Raw genomic sequence first — 18,888 nt, 5'->3', positions numbered from 1 at the left:
AATGGTCAAATTAATTCTTAAAAAATTACTTGTTTTTTAAATTCGTTCTCGAAAGTTTCTTTTCATCAAATTCGTCTTTTAAAAATTTTAAATTAGTTATGTTAATATTTTTGTCATTTTCTTTGTTAATAAGTGTTAAAATGGCATAGTCTCATCATACTCAATTAAGAGGTTGCGGGTTCGAGTCTTCTATTTTTAATAAAAAAAAGTGTTAAAATTTGCTAATGTAGCATGTTAAGTGATACCACAACACATATCTATGAGTCTTAATTGACTATTAACATAATAAATTTATGAAATTAGATTAAATCAAAACCTAATTGAGAGAAGAACTTGACGTATTGAAATTTTTTAATTTGGAGTTAATTTGATCAAATTTCATAAATTAATCATGTTAATAATCAATTAGGACTATTAGTCTACTAATAAGTATGTGTTGTGATATTTCTTAATATATCATATCAATAAATTTTGACACCGTTAATAATAAAAATGATAGAAAAACTAACAACTAATTTAAGGTCTTTAAAATACGAATTACGTTAAAAAAATATTTTAAAATTAATTTAAAAAATGAATATTTTTTTCGAAAATTAATTTAACAATTTACTCATATAGTTATATACTATTATTCTGTACGGAACCTATCGTTAAAATTAAAGCATATAAGAATGGGCCTTATTTGTTCCTTGAAAGCAATAAGGAGGAAAATTCACCGAAAAGAAAGGGAAAAAAAAAATAAACAAAACAACAGAATCTAATATATATTATATGGAAAAGTATAGATAACCAACAACATTTTTGAACAATATGTAAACAATGTAAATTAATAGGGTTAAAAGAATAAATTAATCTTAAATTTAATTAGTAGCATTAAACTAAGATGTACTGTATTTTTATTTGATTGATAATTGTTCATGTTGTTCAAAATAATAATTGTTTACCTAGCATTTCCCATATTATAGATAAAGTTTTCATCGTACGTACGTATATACCATTAATGCTTAGAAGAGTGAGTTCGTGTTATATATGTTCCTTCTACGAAATTGAAAGCTTGAAGATTTTATCGTTTTAATTAGCTAATCAATTCAATAAATTTGAGTGTAATACTCTGTTAACTAAGGAGTCCAGTATTAAAGTACGAGAATGGTAGCGCGTGGACGTGTTCCTTCTAACTTCTAAGATTTAACTAAAACAAAAATAATCAACTTATTCATCTGCTTAAATAAGTATTAAAAATTCAAATTTCGATTTATATATGTAATAATTGATTACCTAACAATAGACCAATGTTAAATAAAATTCAAATTCGTGACGAATTAATACTTAATTTATTGAGTTAAAAAATACCTTAAAAAAAAAAAAGCTAACGTACAATTTATGGTTGATAACATGGCATATTGAACCGCGGAAAATAAATAAATAAATAAAATGACAATCTTTTATATCTATATGACTATATCTATATCGATTGTTACTACTACTAATTAACTAGTAGTTAACGTGTTAAACGGAAATTACAAGGAAATTTCATCTTTGCATATATCATACAAGATGAAATGTCATGTTGTGTATATTGTACCTTAGCTAGTTTATGAATTTAAAAGTAAGTAGTGAAAGAGGGGATGCTGCATTGATTCAATGAAGCAAGATTGTGACGTTAAAAGTGTTGTGCGTGTTATATTTACCCCTATGTTTACTCTATATTGATTGGTTCATGTTCTTTTATAGTTTTATTATTAAATGAGATACAGGACTTAATTGATTTGGATCTCATATCTATCCATTCAATCCAATTGGTAAAAATAAATAAACAAATTCTCCTCGTTTAGATATTTAAATTAAACTACTCTTTCTTGTTACTTTGCTAGATTAAAATTAAGTACTTCTTAGTTTGTTTTACAACAAAATTTAAATAATTAAGTTAGCAATAAATTTTTTTATAGATTCAAATTGCAATACCAATATAAATATATAATTAATTAATGTAATAAAATGCATTTTAAATATATATTTCATTAACCATGAAATGTATAAAAATATTGAATTAAATGTTTTTTAAAAAGTAAAAATATTTTATAATTATGTGGTAAAATATTAAAAATAAATACAATTTATTTTTTATAGATGATGGACATAAAGCCCCGGAAAAAAAACTAAATAAAAACTATCCTAGAAAATGTAGTTTCAATAAAATTTGCATGAAAACTTAAAAAAAATACACAAAAAAATAGAAAAGAAAAAAAAATAACACATTCCAGTTGAAACTCATGTTTTTGTCATGTCAATCTATCTGTACAAACATTTTTTTTTTTTTGAAACTCAAGATAAATGTTCCAATTACTTAATTTACTACACTGTTTTTTAATAGCCAAAACTAATATTTTTGTAGAGTGCAATTTAATGATTTTTTGAAGGTAGTGCTACCTTAGAGTTCACTTCCATGTAAATATTTATGTACACCCAAAGTTTAGAGTCAATTCCAAATCTAACAGAATACTCCATAGTTCTGCTAAGTTACCATACAATTACCTAGACTCGCACTATAACAAGTAAAACGCAAACCGTCTGACTGTCCTTTGTAACAGAACCATTAGAATTCAGCTTAATAGGGGGGAGGCAAGTTTGGGGGTATCCAACGGATTTGTTTTTCAGCAAAGCATCCAATTCTTTTCTTTACCCAAACTATCTCCTAATATAAGTTATACTCTTTGGTAAGTGTACAGCCAAATCATAAATCTTACTTTCATTTACTGCATTGTCCCTCTCAAAAATATATTTGTTGCTATTCCGACCCACCCAACAAAAATTGGGGTCCATCCGACGGACCCACGACCCGACGGGATATCAATACGTCCGAGCCATCACATAACACAATACCCTTCACTATCGTCTGGATAGTTGGCAGCTTTCAGACAATTGGGTCCAAGTAAAAAGGTCCACTCGAGGACAAGGGATAAAGGGAAGGAACCTACTCCTCTCCAAGGTACATCACACCTTACCCTAATTTCGTCGTTTTTTTGTACAAACGCTTACTTTAGTATTGGAGTGTCCTTGCAGGTGACTCCACCCGCCAATCAATCGACGAGTCCCACCAGCCTTCCATTCCACAGATCTCGCGTTCAAGATCCAAATCCCATCCCATCCCATACAACTCTTCATCTTACCGGACCTGCGAGGAATCGAACAGTTACGACGATGCCAGAGAGAGCATCGGATGCAAGTAAACAACAAGGGTCAAAGAACGCCTTGGAAAATAAGATTGAGTTAATAAGTTCTTTAACAATCGGAAAAAGAGGAATTGGTCAAAGAACTTACCAAAACTCAATGAAGCGGCAATGCTCTTCACGTATTTTTTGCGACTCTATACTCACAATGGACGTGGAGCAAAGATTTTGAAGAAGAACCACAAACTGAGCAAGTATTCTCTTGTGTCATGTGCCTGCAAACTCAATCTCATTTGTCAAAAGAATTTCATTAGCAACTAGCCAAAAAAAAGTGTACAATCTTTAGGGGTTTTAACTTTCTAAATTCTCAACAACAAAAAAATCAACTTTAGAATCCTCATAGATATTTAAAAAGAGAAAGCACATTTATTTAATACTAAATTTACCATTAAAATTAAAAAATTACACTACCTGATCGCCTTCCGAATTTGTTTTTAGAGCCTTTAAGAATGAAAAAATAAATACAATTTATTATATTAATGAAATAAATATTTTATAATTATTGTAATTTTAATCAATAAAAAACATCGCTAATCTGTGTATAATTAAAATTGAAGTGTATTTTTGTAAAAAAAAAAATGAAATAATTTATTTTAATACTGTAGAGGAAGAGACTATAGATTTTCGAAAAAAATCAGTTAGTAAAAAGTGAATTTAGAAAGAAAAATGTTTCACTAATAAAGAAAAGAAAATAAAAAATAAAAAGTATCAAATTAAAATATAAAGCGTTTAATACTTTAATATGTTGAGACCACAAAAATAGAATGATGACATCTTCCTTTTTTAGTTAAATGTTTTTAACATAAATCTTGACTTAAACAGTAATATTTGGTAGTAATAAAAATTACAAAAAATAACTATAACTTATCTTATTTAATATTTATTAATTATCACAATAATTAATAAATATTAAATAAGATAATTTTTTATTATTTTTTTTTGTCTCTCTAATATTACCATACTTAAATTATATAACGCGTTTGAGAATTATTCCTTAATGCAGTACGATTTTAATTAGGATTTGATAAAAGATTGACTATTAATTAATGCATAACGTTTTAAGTACAGCAGACATAAATGATAACAAGTCACTCGGATTATGAAAAGGCATTCACATAATTTAATTATATAAATAAGTAAAAAAGATATTTTTAGTTAGAATTTTATTATTTTATTTTTTATTGGAAAAGTATAGTTATTGTTTGTAACGTTCTTTTAAAATTTTTTATCCAAAACATTTTACTTTTGTCATTGCAATATATATGCTAATGCTACAAGTTGTAAAGGAAAAAAATATATCATAACATCAAGTTATAATGTTAGTAAATACGACATGTATGTTTATTATTTATTTGAATAAAATAATCTTGTTGTTTATCATTGTTTTTCCTCATTTTTTATGCTTTTTAGGAGATGTAAGAGGTTTCTTTATTTTATTTAAACCCTACTCTTAATGTTCAATTAATCTTTTCCAATTTAAGATTTATAGCATTAAACTCTATCCTATGGTTGTTGGAGTATAGTCCTAGTAGTCCTACATGGCTACAGCAAGCTTTAATTTACATTCTTAGATATAAATACAATTAATTTAGTCGTACAATAATTAATTTACATTAAACTCTGGTCTCGAGCGTGAGCGAGGATGATAATACTAGAGTCTTTAAGTATAAAAACTTTACTTCATTTTATGAAGTAATTTTTAGATTTAATACGTATAACTAATTTTATATATATATATATATATATATATATTTTAAAGTTAAGAGTCAAATTTAAACTCAAAACTTCTAATTGAATATAAAAAAAAATATATCATTTAAATTATAATTCATTAACAACTAATTCTTTATATTTGGTTATAAATATTTAACAGAAAAGTATTAGTCCTTATTTCTCTGCAGCCTGGAGAATCAGAATGGTTTACGGTTTGAATCCTCTGCTCAAAAGAATTTTTCATGACATATAAAATTTTATCTAAAATTAAATTTACTTATACTAAAACGACCCCTATTATTAGATAGATAGTCTTAATTAATTCTAATAAGAACATAAGAAAGTCCTAACGTACATAGAACCATATCCATGAACGATATGACGAGGATGAATTCGTTTGCATACATATATATACTAACTGTGACTCTTTTTTGTTTGAATTACTCAACATAGCACAGTAGAGTAATTAGAGTCAAGAACATAAGTAAATCTCAAATTACAAATATTACTAATAATTTTAAGAGTGGTATCAACTTTTGGTTATTTTTGTCATTGCCATCAACAACCAAAGAAAGCACCACCAAGCCACTCATCAGAGAACATGAAGGACCTGTTAATTATTTCGACGACTTCTGAGCCATGGTTATTGAAAATTCGATCATTTTTCTCTAGCCAAATTGCCCAAATAACAGTAAAGAATCCAACCAATCACCTCTTTCTCTCAAACTTTCTCCGTGCCGCATGCGTCCAACTCTCAAAGTGTTGCTTCAGTGTACTTGGTATGGTCCATGACCTTCCAAGGGCGAACAGCCACGCACTCCACACCTGCCAAGTGATCTCGCAACTAATAAACAGATGAAAAGCGAACTCAACAGTCTTACTGCATAAAGCACACATATTATCACTCTGACCAATAACACCTAGTCTGGATAGTCGTTCTTTAGTACTCACCCTCTCAATCAACACAAATCAAGTAAACAGTTCAACCCTGTGTGGGACGAAACCCCTCCAAACAACACTAGTAAAGTTATAGTTCGTTATTTTCTTTGGGGAGACCGCTTCTTGCATCACCTGTACAAATGATTTAGTCGAGAAAATACCAGTTCTATCAAATTTTCAGACAACCCTATCCTTCTCTTAGTTGATAGCTTTACTGTCAGTAAGATCTCATGGAGTTGGTTCAAAAGCTCCAATTCCCATTGAAACAGCGATCTCCTCCACTGGAAGCTCCATATCCACTCTAATCCATCCCAAAACTCACAGTCCCAATAACAGATCCTTTAAGGTTTGAGATCGAGAACAGTCTTGGGAACATCTCCTTCAAGACCCCACTAGATAGCCAGACATTTTCTCAAAATCGGATTGTGCTGCTACGTCCATTGTAACTTTACTAGCTGTGACTCTTAATTTATATTGTCAAATAATAACTCTGTGTATATATACATTATGAATTTATCAATTTAATATCTGATAATTATTTTAATAATCAATTTATTAAACGAGAAAAATTAAGAGGTCAATATCTTTAATGAAAAAATTAGAGAATTGATTAGTATTGATTCAATTGCAAAATAGAAATGTTGCTCATCTGATATAGTTTGATTAAGTTTCAGAAAATTCTGATATTAATAAATATAATCTAATTCATATGTAATTTAAAACTGTTAATATATTTAAAAATAAAGTATTATCATGATATATAATCAAAATTCCAAATTTTAAATTAATTAATTTTAAAATTTATTAATTTTTAGTAGATTGATCTAATAGTATGATGTTAAAATTCAACAATTGAGGATAAATTTCACCACAAATAAGTTAGTTATTGAATGAACAAGTCAATAAAAGTAATACCTAATTAAAACAGATCCCTCCAATATACGAACTTACGAAGATATTAGTATAAAATCACATTATATTGATTAAGATGTATGCCGGATATGCGTGTATTAGATTTTTAAAAAGGGATAAAGATAAAATAATTATATTAAGTTGTTAAGTGTATATCAAAATTAATTATAATAAATATTAAAATATAAAATATATATTAAAAAATAAATTAAATAATATATATTTATATATAAATATATAATGACTAATTTTTAGTACTGATATATAAAAAATAAAAATGTGGTGAGAAAACAAGATGGGAAAGCAATCCAAACATTCATGGTGTGTGTGAGAGTCTGAGAGAGATGTTCTTCCGTATTAGGCCAACATCCAAATAACGAATTTATATAATATATATTATATATAAATAATTTCTTATAATAATAATAATAATAATAATAATAATAATAATAATAATAATAATAATAATAATAATAATAATAATACAAGACATAATTTTTCTGTCTTCTTATCTTAATAAAAAAAAAACATCATTTTTTCATTTTTACTCGAAGGTTTTGAATTCGAATCTCACTCCTAAATTTTTTTTTAAAATATTCCGATACAACTAAAATTTCTCTAATATTAATAAACAGAATTTGACCATTGTAACAGAACCCCCACCAGCACGCACTAACAAGTAACAACTAACAACATAGCATGATATGGGCATATGGCCACATTCCCTTTCTTTTTCTAGCATGATACCTTTCCCCATTCACACTCTCCCCAATCTGTACCGCTAATCCCGCCTTTCTCTCTCTTATATCTATATATAATTATGTATAAGCTCCTACATCTATCATCATCACTTGTACATACAATTTTTCCTTCTTCTGATTGTTAATAAGTAAGTATGGGGTTGAGAAGAGGCATAATGGCAGCCATGGTAATTACACTGATGCTTCAAGTTGCGATGTGTAAATCGGAGATAAGCAGGGCGGACTTTCCTAACGGCTTTACATTTGGCACTGCTTCTTCTGCCTTTCAGGTTAGTCTTCTCTTCTCTTCTAGAAAACTCCGATAAATATCAGGTACTTATATTTTGAAAACTATTCGTATTATCAGAATTTATTATATTTAGTCGTCGTTAATTTAATTTTTTTAATTTAATTTATTTAATTTAATAATTTAATCACATATTTTATTTAATATTTTTAAATATTAATGACTAATAAATTCTGATAGCGTTCTAATATCCCTCTATACTTTTATGAGTTTTATCTCGTTTAATCACTTAAATATTAATTATCTCGATAGCCACTTGTTGAGAAGTTAGGAATAATAAAATATGAAAAATAAATAGGTAGGTATATGTTTCGAGGTTTTAGATGGTATCAATGGTGCGGAGCATGAATAGAAGAAACCGTTACCGGAGATGAGTGATGGAGAGAAGATAAGATTGATAAAAAGAACCACAACAACCACTGCCAGATTAATAGTGTTATTGCCCGTTATATTGTTATGAATTATATCGTTTGATTGGTGGATGCCATATAATAATATAACAAACTTTGTCCTCATTCCGGTCACGCACTACCTTATTGTTTGACTCTCATTGATTTTATTTTTCAGAAAAAGATAATTTCAAATTTTTTTAATATTGGAAATTTTGAGATTGAATCAACACAATAGTGGAGGCTTTCTTCTTTTCCTCATCTTCTGTTTTTTATTTCCTTTTTCTTTTGACGGAAAGGAAGATTAAAGGCAAAAGGAAGGGCCAAGAATGTACCAGAAAGAAAACTTAAATAATAATGTGATGAAATTACCTATATCATTTATAAAACATGAACGTATGGAATTCCCTAAAAAGAAAATATGGTATAAAAAGCACAAAATTGATGACAATGCACGTGAGGCTCTTGAACTGTGTGGCACTATACCTAATGGCTATGAATTTCCAGTAGAACGGTATTACCTTTCATATATTCTATTATAATTATAATCCGAATAAAATATCATGTTAGTCTCTACAATATTTAATTTTGATAAAACAGTCTCTGAATTCAGAGAACATACAGTGATATTTTGATCATTCAGAAATAATTTAAGTTTAATTAAATACACTATCTTTTATAAAAAATAAATGGTTCACGCATTTGATGATCCAATTTTTTGTTGGGATATCTACAATATCTTTTAGAAGTAGGTGCATACAAAAAATAAAGGGAGAAAAATTGATCTTTGGACATTTTTTAATTTCATTTTGCTATTCATATGAAAAAATTTATTTATTATAAAATTTTTAAATTTAGAAGATAAAAAGATTTAATTTTTTCAAGTAGATTTACAAAAAAATCACATCAACATTTAATTTCTTGGAGTCTTCTTTTAATATATGTCTTCTTACATTTAATACATTTTATATAAAGAAGATTTTTTTTAGAATTAAAATGTTATTTCTTTCATTCAAAAATCATTTTATGAAAAATTAAGGCTATAATAAGAATATATTCTTACCTCTCTATAATACAAAATAATAGGTGATGTTATATGGTCAAGTTATGTTGATAATTAAGTTCAATAATCAAATTGATTCAATAATTTAAGAATTAATAACAAAAAATTTTAGTTAAAAAATAAAAATAAAAATAAAAAGAGACATAAAAAAAATATAAGTATAAAAATAATTTGTTCTAACATTTGTTGGGCAGGATATGGATATCACATGTGTTTATGCATGTTGGATACCCACCGAACTTTTAGCATAAAAAAGTCAAGTTCAATTCACAATAAAATTAAAGAACATTCTACTGTACAGATTAAAATTGTATATATAAGAAGAGAATATAAATTTTTTTGTGTAGTTATTTTTATTATATTATTATTATTATTCAAAGTGTGAACCCTAGTTTTTCAAGTATTATTTCATTCTATAAATTTTTTTTTTGTAAATTTACATCTTTATTCTATAATTCACCTAAAATTAATTAATTATTTTTTCTGTACTTGTTGAATTAAACTTAAGTAATTAGTAAGCTACAAGCTCTCTAGCTGGTTTCCTTTGGGTTAAAACTTAAAAGATAAATAAACTTTACTATATTTTAATAATATATTTGTTAATTTTTTTCATCTATATTAAAAATTGTCTTAAAAATTCGAATGGCATAAGAAAATTTATAAACACAACATATCAAAATCAAAATTATATAAAAAAAAACTTGTAGAAAAGTATGTTTTGATGATTGTTAAAGACAATATTACATTAACAATACAAGATTTATTTCTAGATGCAATAACTATATTATTGTTGTTGTTATTATGCAGGCACACTGATTAACTACTGTTATTCTTGTTCTTAAAAAGAATTTTGTTAACGTCTCTCTTTTATTTGTTTAGCTTTTCATAACATGTTTTCGTTTCTTTTTTATTTTTTTCTCTCATCAATAATGATATAATAATTGTTCATATACAACTATGCAAGCATGTGATTGAATTAATAATATTGTTGACTTTTGTGTAGTATGAAGGAGCAGTAAAAGAAGACGGAAGGGGACCATCTGTATGGGATACTTTCTCACATACTTTTGGTAATAAACTATACATTACTACCTAAAGACATGCATATTTAAATATCCATAACTTACTCTTTAATTATATTCTAATTCTAACTCTAATTTCTATTTAATTTAATATATAGTACTAAATTATGGTTTGGATCGACTAAACTGTTAGTGATCTTTTTTTTTCAAATATAAGGATTTAACTAATTTGTGTCCTAAGAATACATTTTAAAAGTATAATAATAAAATATTTTTTAATGCTTTTGATGTGTATTCAATGCATTAAAAATGTAAAAGCATTAAATTTTACCATAACTTTTATAAAACATTTTCTTTTAAGATATGCTTAATTTATGTTCTTAAAACACAAGTTAACAAAATTCTAAATATAAATAAGATTGATGTCAAGTGATAATAAATTTCAATATGAGTATTTATTAGCTATTTGTATTTTTCCTGTTGAAACATATGTCATGCATATATGATATGACTTTAATGTCTAAGACAGTTACAGTTTCTCATTCTTATACAAAATTGGTTATGTTCGCTGTTTTGTTGCTATATCCAAATAAAGTCTGAAAACTATTCTAACTAAAATCAGATTAATTTCAGCTGATAAAAATAAAGGTGTATTTATATTTATATTAATTTTTTACTCAAAGCTCATGGAATTGTTTACTTAATAAATGGAGGCTAATAATTTTTTTTCCCCTTTAACTTTTGTTTCAGGCAAGATACTCGATTTCAGCAATGCTGATGTTGCAGTGGATCAATACCATCGATACGAAGTATGTTGCTAAATATATTATAAATATTTGATATATAATAATAGTTTGATATTTGTTTAATTTTGTAATTTGGATTGGATGTTGGGGGCAGGAAGATATTCAACTCATGAAGGACATGGGAATGGACGCCTATAGGTTTTCCATTTCATGGACTCGGATTTTTCCAAGTAAGCAAAGCAATTATATACTATATTCCTTCAATAGACATTAATTATAAACCAGTTAATTTATTATAATTTTTTTTCAAAAAAAAAAAAAAATGCAGTTCTTTTGTTATTCATTGTAAACGCTTTAATGCCTTAATTATGCTTGTGAATTGTGATCCAAGGGACGTGGACCACCTGCTATAAATACTACTAATTGTTCAATCTCATCAATTTGATCTATTCACTCAAATTGCATTGTATTGTGTTGCTTTATGTCATTATCATGTGAGGTAGTACTATAACTTCATCGTATAACACAATAATGTTGTAGTTCCCAAGTGATTGACACTTGACACCACTGTGAATCTCCCCTTTCAAGATACCAAACAAAAATCAATTGCTGCACTCTTTTATTTTTACAGCAAGAAAAAGAAAGAGTTTAATTTTAATGCACTCACAGTATAAAGTGTTTTACACAGTCGTATAATTATATTCGTTCTTTTAGATGACTATTCACGCTGTCAATATGAAATGTAATTTTTTTTACTGATGTAGCATTACGTAATTAGATACACACGTAATTAGATACACGTATAAAATTATTTTACACTGACAGTACATCAAAATTAAATTCAGGAAGAGGATTGATATGATAATTATCAAGTATCAAATACAGTATATATTTTCAGTTATAAATGTCAAATTTACCTGCTTTAAAATTCATGTATCAGATGGAACCGGAGAAATTAACCAGGCAGGAGTTGATTACTATAACAAACTCATAGACGCATTACTCGCCAAAGGTAATTAATTAGATTTTTTTAGTAATAGAGTTTAGATGCAGATGCAAAAATAAATAAGAGGGCTTATTACTTATTAGATATGGTTTTGATTGCTTGATGAGTTTACAGGAATTGAACCATATGTGACCATATACCACTGGGACCTACCACAAGCCTTAGAAGACAAGTATAATGGATGGCTCAGTGCTGATATCATGTATGAAGCATTTTTCAACTTTGTGATGTTATGTCATTGCATTCTTACAGTGCTTAATGATAAGTTCAAGTAAAATTAATATACTAATGATTGTGTGACACTTGCAGAAATGACTTTGCAAATTATGCTGAGATATGCTTTCAGAAATTTGGGGACAGAGTGAAGCATTGGATCACATTTAATGAGCCACACACATTTGCCACACAAGGCTATGATGTTGGTCTTCAGGCCCCTGGAAGATGCTCCATTGTTCTTCACCTGTTTTGTAGGGCTGGCAACTCTGCTACTGAACCTTACATTGTTGCTCATAATGTCCTTCGTTCTCATGCACTTGTTGCTGATATATATAGAAAAAAGTATAAGGTGAAGACTTTATGGTTATGGTTAATTTTGATCCACTGACAGTGTAAAATATTTTACACAGTCATGCAATCAGATCCGTTTTTTTGGATGATCATTTACACTGTCAATGTGAAAAGTAGTTATTTTTACTGATATAACATTACGTATTTAAATGCACGTATAAAATTACTTTACACTAATAGTGCATCGAAATTAAATTCTATTTTCATTACCTTTTAGTGCAGGTTTCTAATTCTGTGTAGACATGAAAAACATTTTGGTACTTGGAAAATTGAGACGCTTTTTAAGAAGAAAACTGAATATATAAAAATGTGTCAAATTTATAATTTATTTTCTTGAAATATGAAAAAAGTTGTCTTCTAAAATTGTGTAACTAATAATTTCTTAATCTGTATGTCATTAAAAAGTTTATGTGGTTGTAATTTGTAAAGAACTTGTGATTCCACAGGCTGCACAGGGTGGATCACTTGGGATAGCCTTTGATGTGATTTGGTATGAGCCAGCAACAAACACCAAAGAAGACATTGAAGCTGCTCAAAGAGCACAAGATTTCCAGTTAGGCTGGTAAGGCTACTTATCAAGATATTCTTATTTATTATTAGATGAAATGTGAAATTTAGAACAAATAGATTTCACATCTTATCTAATAATACCAGTGTCTCACAAATATTATATTCAAATAACGTTACTCCTATTTAAATTCCAATTACTAATTAAGTTAATTATAATGATAGGTTTCTTGATCCTTTGATGTTTGGAGATTATCCAGCTTCAATGAGAAGCAGAGTAGGGAACAGGCTCCCAAAATTTACCCCATCTGAGGCTGCCCTTGTGAAAGGTTCCTTAGATTTTGTGGGAATCAATCATTACACCACTTTTTATGCAAGAGACAATAAAACTAATCTCATTGGAGTTCTGCTCCATGATACTGTTGCAGATTCTGGTGCTGTTACTCTTCGTAAGTTCTACACTATCAAATATCAACTAGTCATTATTTTTATTTTGTTGGCACTGTAATTTTTCTGTTTTGCACTGTCACTGAAGTATTTTCCTTTTTTTCACTTGCTTTCAGCATTCAATGGTACTAAAGCTATTGGAAAAAGGGTAAGCCTTTGCATCATTACCTTCTCTTTTTTCTAATTGATATGTGATATGAGATCCTGGCCTAATCTATTTTAGCACCACCTAATTTTGAAAATTAAAATGCTGTGTTGTCTCAGGCAAATTCTATATGGTTGTATATAGTGCCACAAAGCATGAGAACCTTGATGAACTACATCAGACAAAAGTATGGAAACCCTACAGTCTATATCACAGAAAATGGTAACCTTCAAAACATAAATTACATAATTGATGCTTACTATGTACATTATGTCACAGAATCTAAAGCATTAATCTAAAATATACTTTGTTCTGTGTACTTTCATGTTCCATAAATAACACTAAAGTGTATATATTATAGTTTTGACTAGAAAGCTAAATCTTTACTTTCTACAATGGTTGTGACTTATGACAGGGATGGATGATGGGAATAGCCCATTTACCTCCATTAAGGATGCTCTAAAGGATGAGAAACGGATTGGGTACCACAGTGGCTATTTATCTAATTTACAAGCTGCTATAAAGTATGTACTAATAATTTATGGCTTCATTTCATTACTACCAATATATTTTTGTCAATTGTATTATTATAAGCTTAGCAATGATTATCTGATTTGATGAATTGCAGAGATGGTTGCAATGTGAAGGGATATTTTGTGTGGTCACTACTTGATAACTGGGAGTGGGCAGCTGGATACAGTTCAAGATTTGGTCTATACTTTGTTGATTACAAAAACAATCTAAAGAGATACCCTAAACAATCTGTTCAATGGTTCAAGGACTTCTTGAAACCATCTTAATAGCTGTCGAAATCATATATACATATATAGGTTATAGTGTACACCTTGTGTTTAGATCATGAAAGCAAAAGAAACCACATTCAATGATTTGTAATGTTTAAAGATAATAAAATGAAATTTATTTTATTTTTAACGATGGTTTAACTTTCTTATTCTTAATAAGAAACAAGTTTGCCTATATACTTTAGACAGAGTTTCAAATTTAACTCTACAAGATCATTATGTTAAAACATATTCATTTTCTATATTGTAAATGAATATGAACTTAATTTATTATATACAGAAAATCAATCTATTCATAACTTAGTTCAAGTATTTGTATAAGTAATAAAATTTAAAAAGAAAATCTTTATAATTATAAATAGCTCACTTATTCACTTATGAAAACATCAAATATTTAAATTTTAATATATATATATATATATATATATATATATATAAATTATTGGCCGACAAATACTTAAGTGGAGTTTAAATTCATGACCGATTAATTATTGGCTTGTTGAGTTAGAATGTATTGCGAGAAATAACAAAAAAAGAAAAAAAATTATTGTTCCAGTGGTTTTATTTAATTTAAGTATGATATTCAATTAAAAAGAAAATATTTATTATTTGGGGGAAAAAACGCTAACAAACAAGAAAGATGATAAATAGAAACAAAAAGAAGACATTGCTTTTAATATGTAAACATTTACGTTTATAGCTATTAAATAAACAAAACAATAAATTGATTAATTTTCAGAAATTTGAACGGATGTATATTGATTCCTCAAATGTACATATGATACTAATGAGTTGATAGCGCCACTTACAATGTAATTATAGCATCATTATAAATAGATCCGAAATAATTCATTCCACTATTTTAGCTCACCACAGAACAGACACAAACATTCACATAACAGAAACAAACCTTCACCCTCATCACCGTCACTTTCTTCTTTTTCTTCTGTTCTTCTAATCTACCGCACAAACAAGGTTATCATTCGAGCTATGTTCTTATCTTGAGTTGCCTTTAGAAACTTGGTTGAAGTTGAACTCTTTGTTTGTAGGTGGATAGAGATCCAATATTGGCACTTGTGTGAATTGTCTAAGATCTGCTACCATATATTTTATTGTATCATACACTTGTCTAATTCCACAATTTGTCTCTTTTTTCATGTTTGCATGTGTGCGTGTAGAATTAGATAACAAGAACACTTTCATTTTCTGATTTTAGGTAACATCACATAATGATTGCACCAATAGAATATTAGATTTAGTGGTATAGATAGGAGTTAGAATAGATCTCCATATGCTATGAAATTTGAATGATGAATGATTATCAATTTCATAAATTGTAGGTGCTGAAAATCTAAAAATAGAAAACCTAGAAAATGGTGAAGATTTGTTGCATTGGAGCCGGGTATGTTGGAGGGCCAACAATGGCGGTGATTGCATTGAAGTGCCCTAACGTTCAAGTAACCGTGGTGGACATAGCGGAACCAAGAATCAATGCGTGGAACAGCGGAACTCTGCCGATCTACGAGCCAGGGCTGGATGATGTGGTGAAGCAATGCAGAGGGAAGAATCTCTTCTTTAGCACGGAGGTGGAGAAGCACGTGGCGGAGTCTGACATCATCTTTGTTTCCGTCAACACGCCTACAAAGACTCAGGGCCTCGGCGCAGGCAAGGCGGCCGACTTAACTTACTGGGAGAGCGCTGCCAGGATGATCGCCGATGTGTCGAAGTCGGACAAGATTGTGGTTGAGAAATCAACTGTCCCTGTGAAGACTGCAGAGGCAATTGAGAGAATCTTGACACATAACAAGAAAGGAATCAATTTCACAATTCTATCAAATCCTGAGTTTCTTGCTGAGGGAACTGCAATTCAAGATCTGTTTAATCCTGATAGGGTGCTAATTGGTGGAAGGGAGACACCTGAGGGGCAAAAAGCCATAAATGCCCTCAGAGATGTGTATGCTAATTGGGTCCCTAAGGAGAGGATCCTCTGCACTAATCTCTGGTCTGCTGAACTGTCAAAGCTTGCTGCTAATGCTTTCCTTGCCCAGAGGATTTCCTCTGTCAATGCAATGTCTGCATTGTGTGAGTCAACTGGTGCTGATGTTTCGCAGGTTTCGCACTCCATCGGGACGGATTCTAGAGTCGGGCCCAAGTTCTTGAATGCCAGTGTTGGATTCGGTGGATCATGCTTCCAGAAGGACATACTCAATTTGGTCTACATTTGTGAGTGCAATGGCCTCCCTGAGGTTGCGAATTACTGGAAGCAGGTACACTAAACTTAGCACTCTTTTCTTTCTATAAGTCCAAAATATATGAACTAGCACCCAAGTGAACAATTCTCATGCATGTGGAATGCATATATAGTAAATAGTAAATAGTAAATAGTGCACTTATGACAGGTGGTAAAGGTGAATGACTACCAGAAGTCGCGGTTCGTGAACCGGGTGGTTTCGTCCATGTTCAATACAGTTTCAAGCAAGAAGATTGCGATCTTGGGATTCGCCTTCAAGAAGGATACAGGGGACACAAGGGAGACACCAGCTATTGATGTATGCAAGGGACTCTTAGGGGACAAGGCCAGATTGAGCATATTTGATCCTCAAGTAACTGAAGATCAGATTTTGAAGGATTTGTCTATGAAGAAGTTTGATAAGGACCACCCTTCACATCTTCAACCTGCAAGCCCTACTTCAATAAAACAAGTTTCTATTGTTGGTGATGCATACGAGGCAACTAAGGACTCACATGGTATCTGCATTCTAACTGAGTGGGATGAGTTCAAGAAGCTTGATTATCAGAAGGTGTTTGATTCAATGCAGAAGCCAGCATTTGTATTTGATGGAAGGAACATTGTGGATGCTGATAAGCTCAGGAAAATTGGCTTCATTGTTTATTGCATTGGAAAGCCATTAGATCCATGGCTCAAGGACATGCCTGCTGTGGCATAATATATTAAAGAATACAAAATAAAAAGTTATATACAGAGGGAAACTTCTGATTCAAGATAAAATGCATCATATCCTGGTATATGTTGAATGTTCTCATTCTTTTTTTACTTACACTTTCTTTTAGAAGGTTTTGTCTCTTTGTACCAAGTTTATGGCACGTTATTGTTTCCTATATTATTTTCTTGTTAGGTAGCTGAAATTCCTTATTTATTGACCTGCCTATAGATATAATAAGCGACTAGTTATGGAACTTTAATACAATGGATAACAGTCATTTTTCTTATTGGCCATTGATTGATAAATGCTATTATTTTGTGTTTTTTGGTTCTCTGGCTTTAGCTTGTTAAAAAGTAAAAACACTATAAAGTAAAAAAGGGAAGAAAAAATACATTGCATTAACATTTCTTGAAGTAATATGGCAAACAATTAATGAATATTTTGAGTATTCATGCAAAATATTTTACAATTATATATAAATTAAAACATGGAAAACATGGAAAACATTTTAATATGAGAGTTTCACTTATTTATTTTTTCCCCGAATAAGAGAAAAATTAAATAAAGTAATGTTATTTTTTTTTTTTTAAATACAAATTTGTATGAAATATGATCGAGAAATAACCATTTTATATTTTTTTCAATATATGCGTGAAACCAGGGACGGACATAAGGCGGGGCGAGTGGAGACCTCGGTCCCCAACTTTTTTTAAAAACGATTAATAGTAATAAGTTATTAAGTATGATTTAATTTTTTTTTAAAATTATTTAATATTTAGTCTAATATAAATAAAAGTTCAGTTTAATCTAAATATTAATAATTTCTAATATCTAAAAAGTAAGTAACAATATTAAAAAAATCTGAAAAGATATTATTACTAATATTTTTTAATTAAATAAAAATTTTCAAATCCCATAAAGTGGATTCTTTTTCTTTTTGTGAGCGTCCTTCTTGATTTATTTGGTATTAATTCTTTCTGTTTCAACTACTACAACTAAGAGATCTTTTTTAGTTATGAATATTGTGAAAAATAACTCAGAAATAAAATGAAAGATGAATTTCTTACTAATTGTCTTTTAATTATATTAAAAAAAAATTGTTGAAAAATTTGACACAGATTCTATTATTGATGAATTTTATGATACGAAAAATCGACCACTTCGTTAGTAAAAAGTACATAATATTTTTTGTATTTTAAAATATATTTTTTATCGATATATTTTTGTAATACATTTTACATTATATAATTTTTTACATAATCTTTTAATATTATATATATTATTGCCCTATAATAATATTTCTGACCCGTCCTGAAACATTAACAAATTGTCATTATTTTGGTTGATATAGTATTTTTATTTCATATTTCAAATACTATTTAAAATTGGGTGTATGTTTTATGCATTGAC

General features: G+C 28.9%; 2 protein-coding genes across 3 annotated transcripts; both read left to right on the top strand.

Annotated features, from left to right (window-relative positions):
* The first annotated feature begins 7,337 nt into the window (after positions 1 to 7,337).
* On the top strand, positions 7,338 to 14,663 carry LOC112734146 (beta-glucosidase 40). Its single transcript, XM_025783362.3, has 13 exons — positions 7,338 to 7,821; positions 10,294 to 10,360; positions 11,063 to 11,121; positions 11,213 to 11,288; positions 11,999 to 12,070; positions 12,179 to 12,266; positions 12,374 to 12,629; positions 13,078 to 13,193; positions 13,364 to 13,587; positions 13,702 to 13,733; positions 13,850 to 13,952; positions 14,146 to 14,254; positions 14,359 to 14,663. Exons 1-13 carry the CDS (start codon positions 7,687 to 7,689, stop codon positions 14,528 to 14,530), a joined length of 1,509 nt encoding a protein of 502 aa, XP_025639147.1. The 5' UTR covers positions 7,338 to 7,686; the 3' UTR covers positions 14,531 to 14,663.
* Positions 14,664 to 15,370: 707 nt separating this feature from the next.
* On the top strand, positions 15,371 to 17,764 carry LOC112734145 (UDP-glucose 6-dehydrogenase 1). Of its 2 annotated transcripts, XM_025783361.3 has the most exons (3): positions 15,371 to 15,508; positions 15,874 to 16,800; positions 16,933 to 17,764. In XM_025783361.3, exons 2-3 carry the CDS (start codon positions 15,907 to 15,909, stop codon positions 17,479 to 17,481), a joined length of 1,443 nt encoding a protein of 480 aa, XP_025639146.1. In that variant the 5' UTR covers positions 15,371 to 15,508; positions 15,874 to 15,906; the 3' UTR covers positions 17,482 to 17,764. The 2 variants fall into 2 exon arrangements, with proteins under 2 accessions (XP_025639146.1, XP_072089704.1); XM_072233603.1 differs by lacking the exon at positions 15,371 to 15,508 and having other exon boundaries at positions 15,519 to 16,800.
* Positions 17,765 to 18,888: the final 1,124 nt, after the last annotated feature.

Source organism: Arachis hypogaea, chromosome 3 (genome assembly GCF_003086295.3).
Source record: "Arachis hypogaea cultivar Tifrunner chromosome 3, arahy.Tifrunner.gnm2.J5K5, whole genome shotgun sequence".
NCBI lineage: Eukaryota > Viridiplantae > Streptophyta > Magnoliopsida > Fabales > Fabaceae > Arachis > Arachis hypogaea.
The sequence above is the reverse complement of the archived record's forward strand: the minus strand, read 5'-3'. Positions and strand labels throughout refer to the sequence as shown.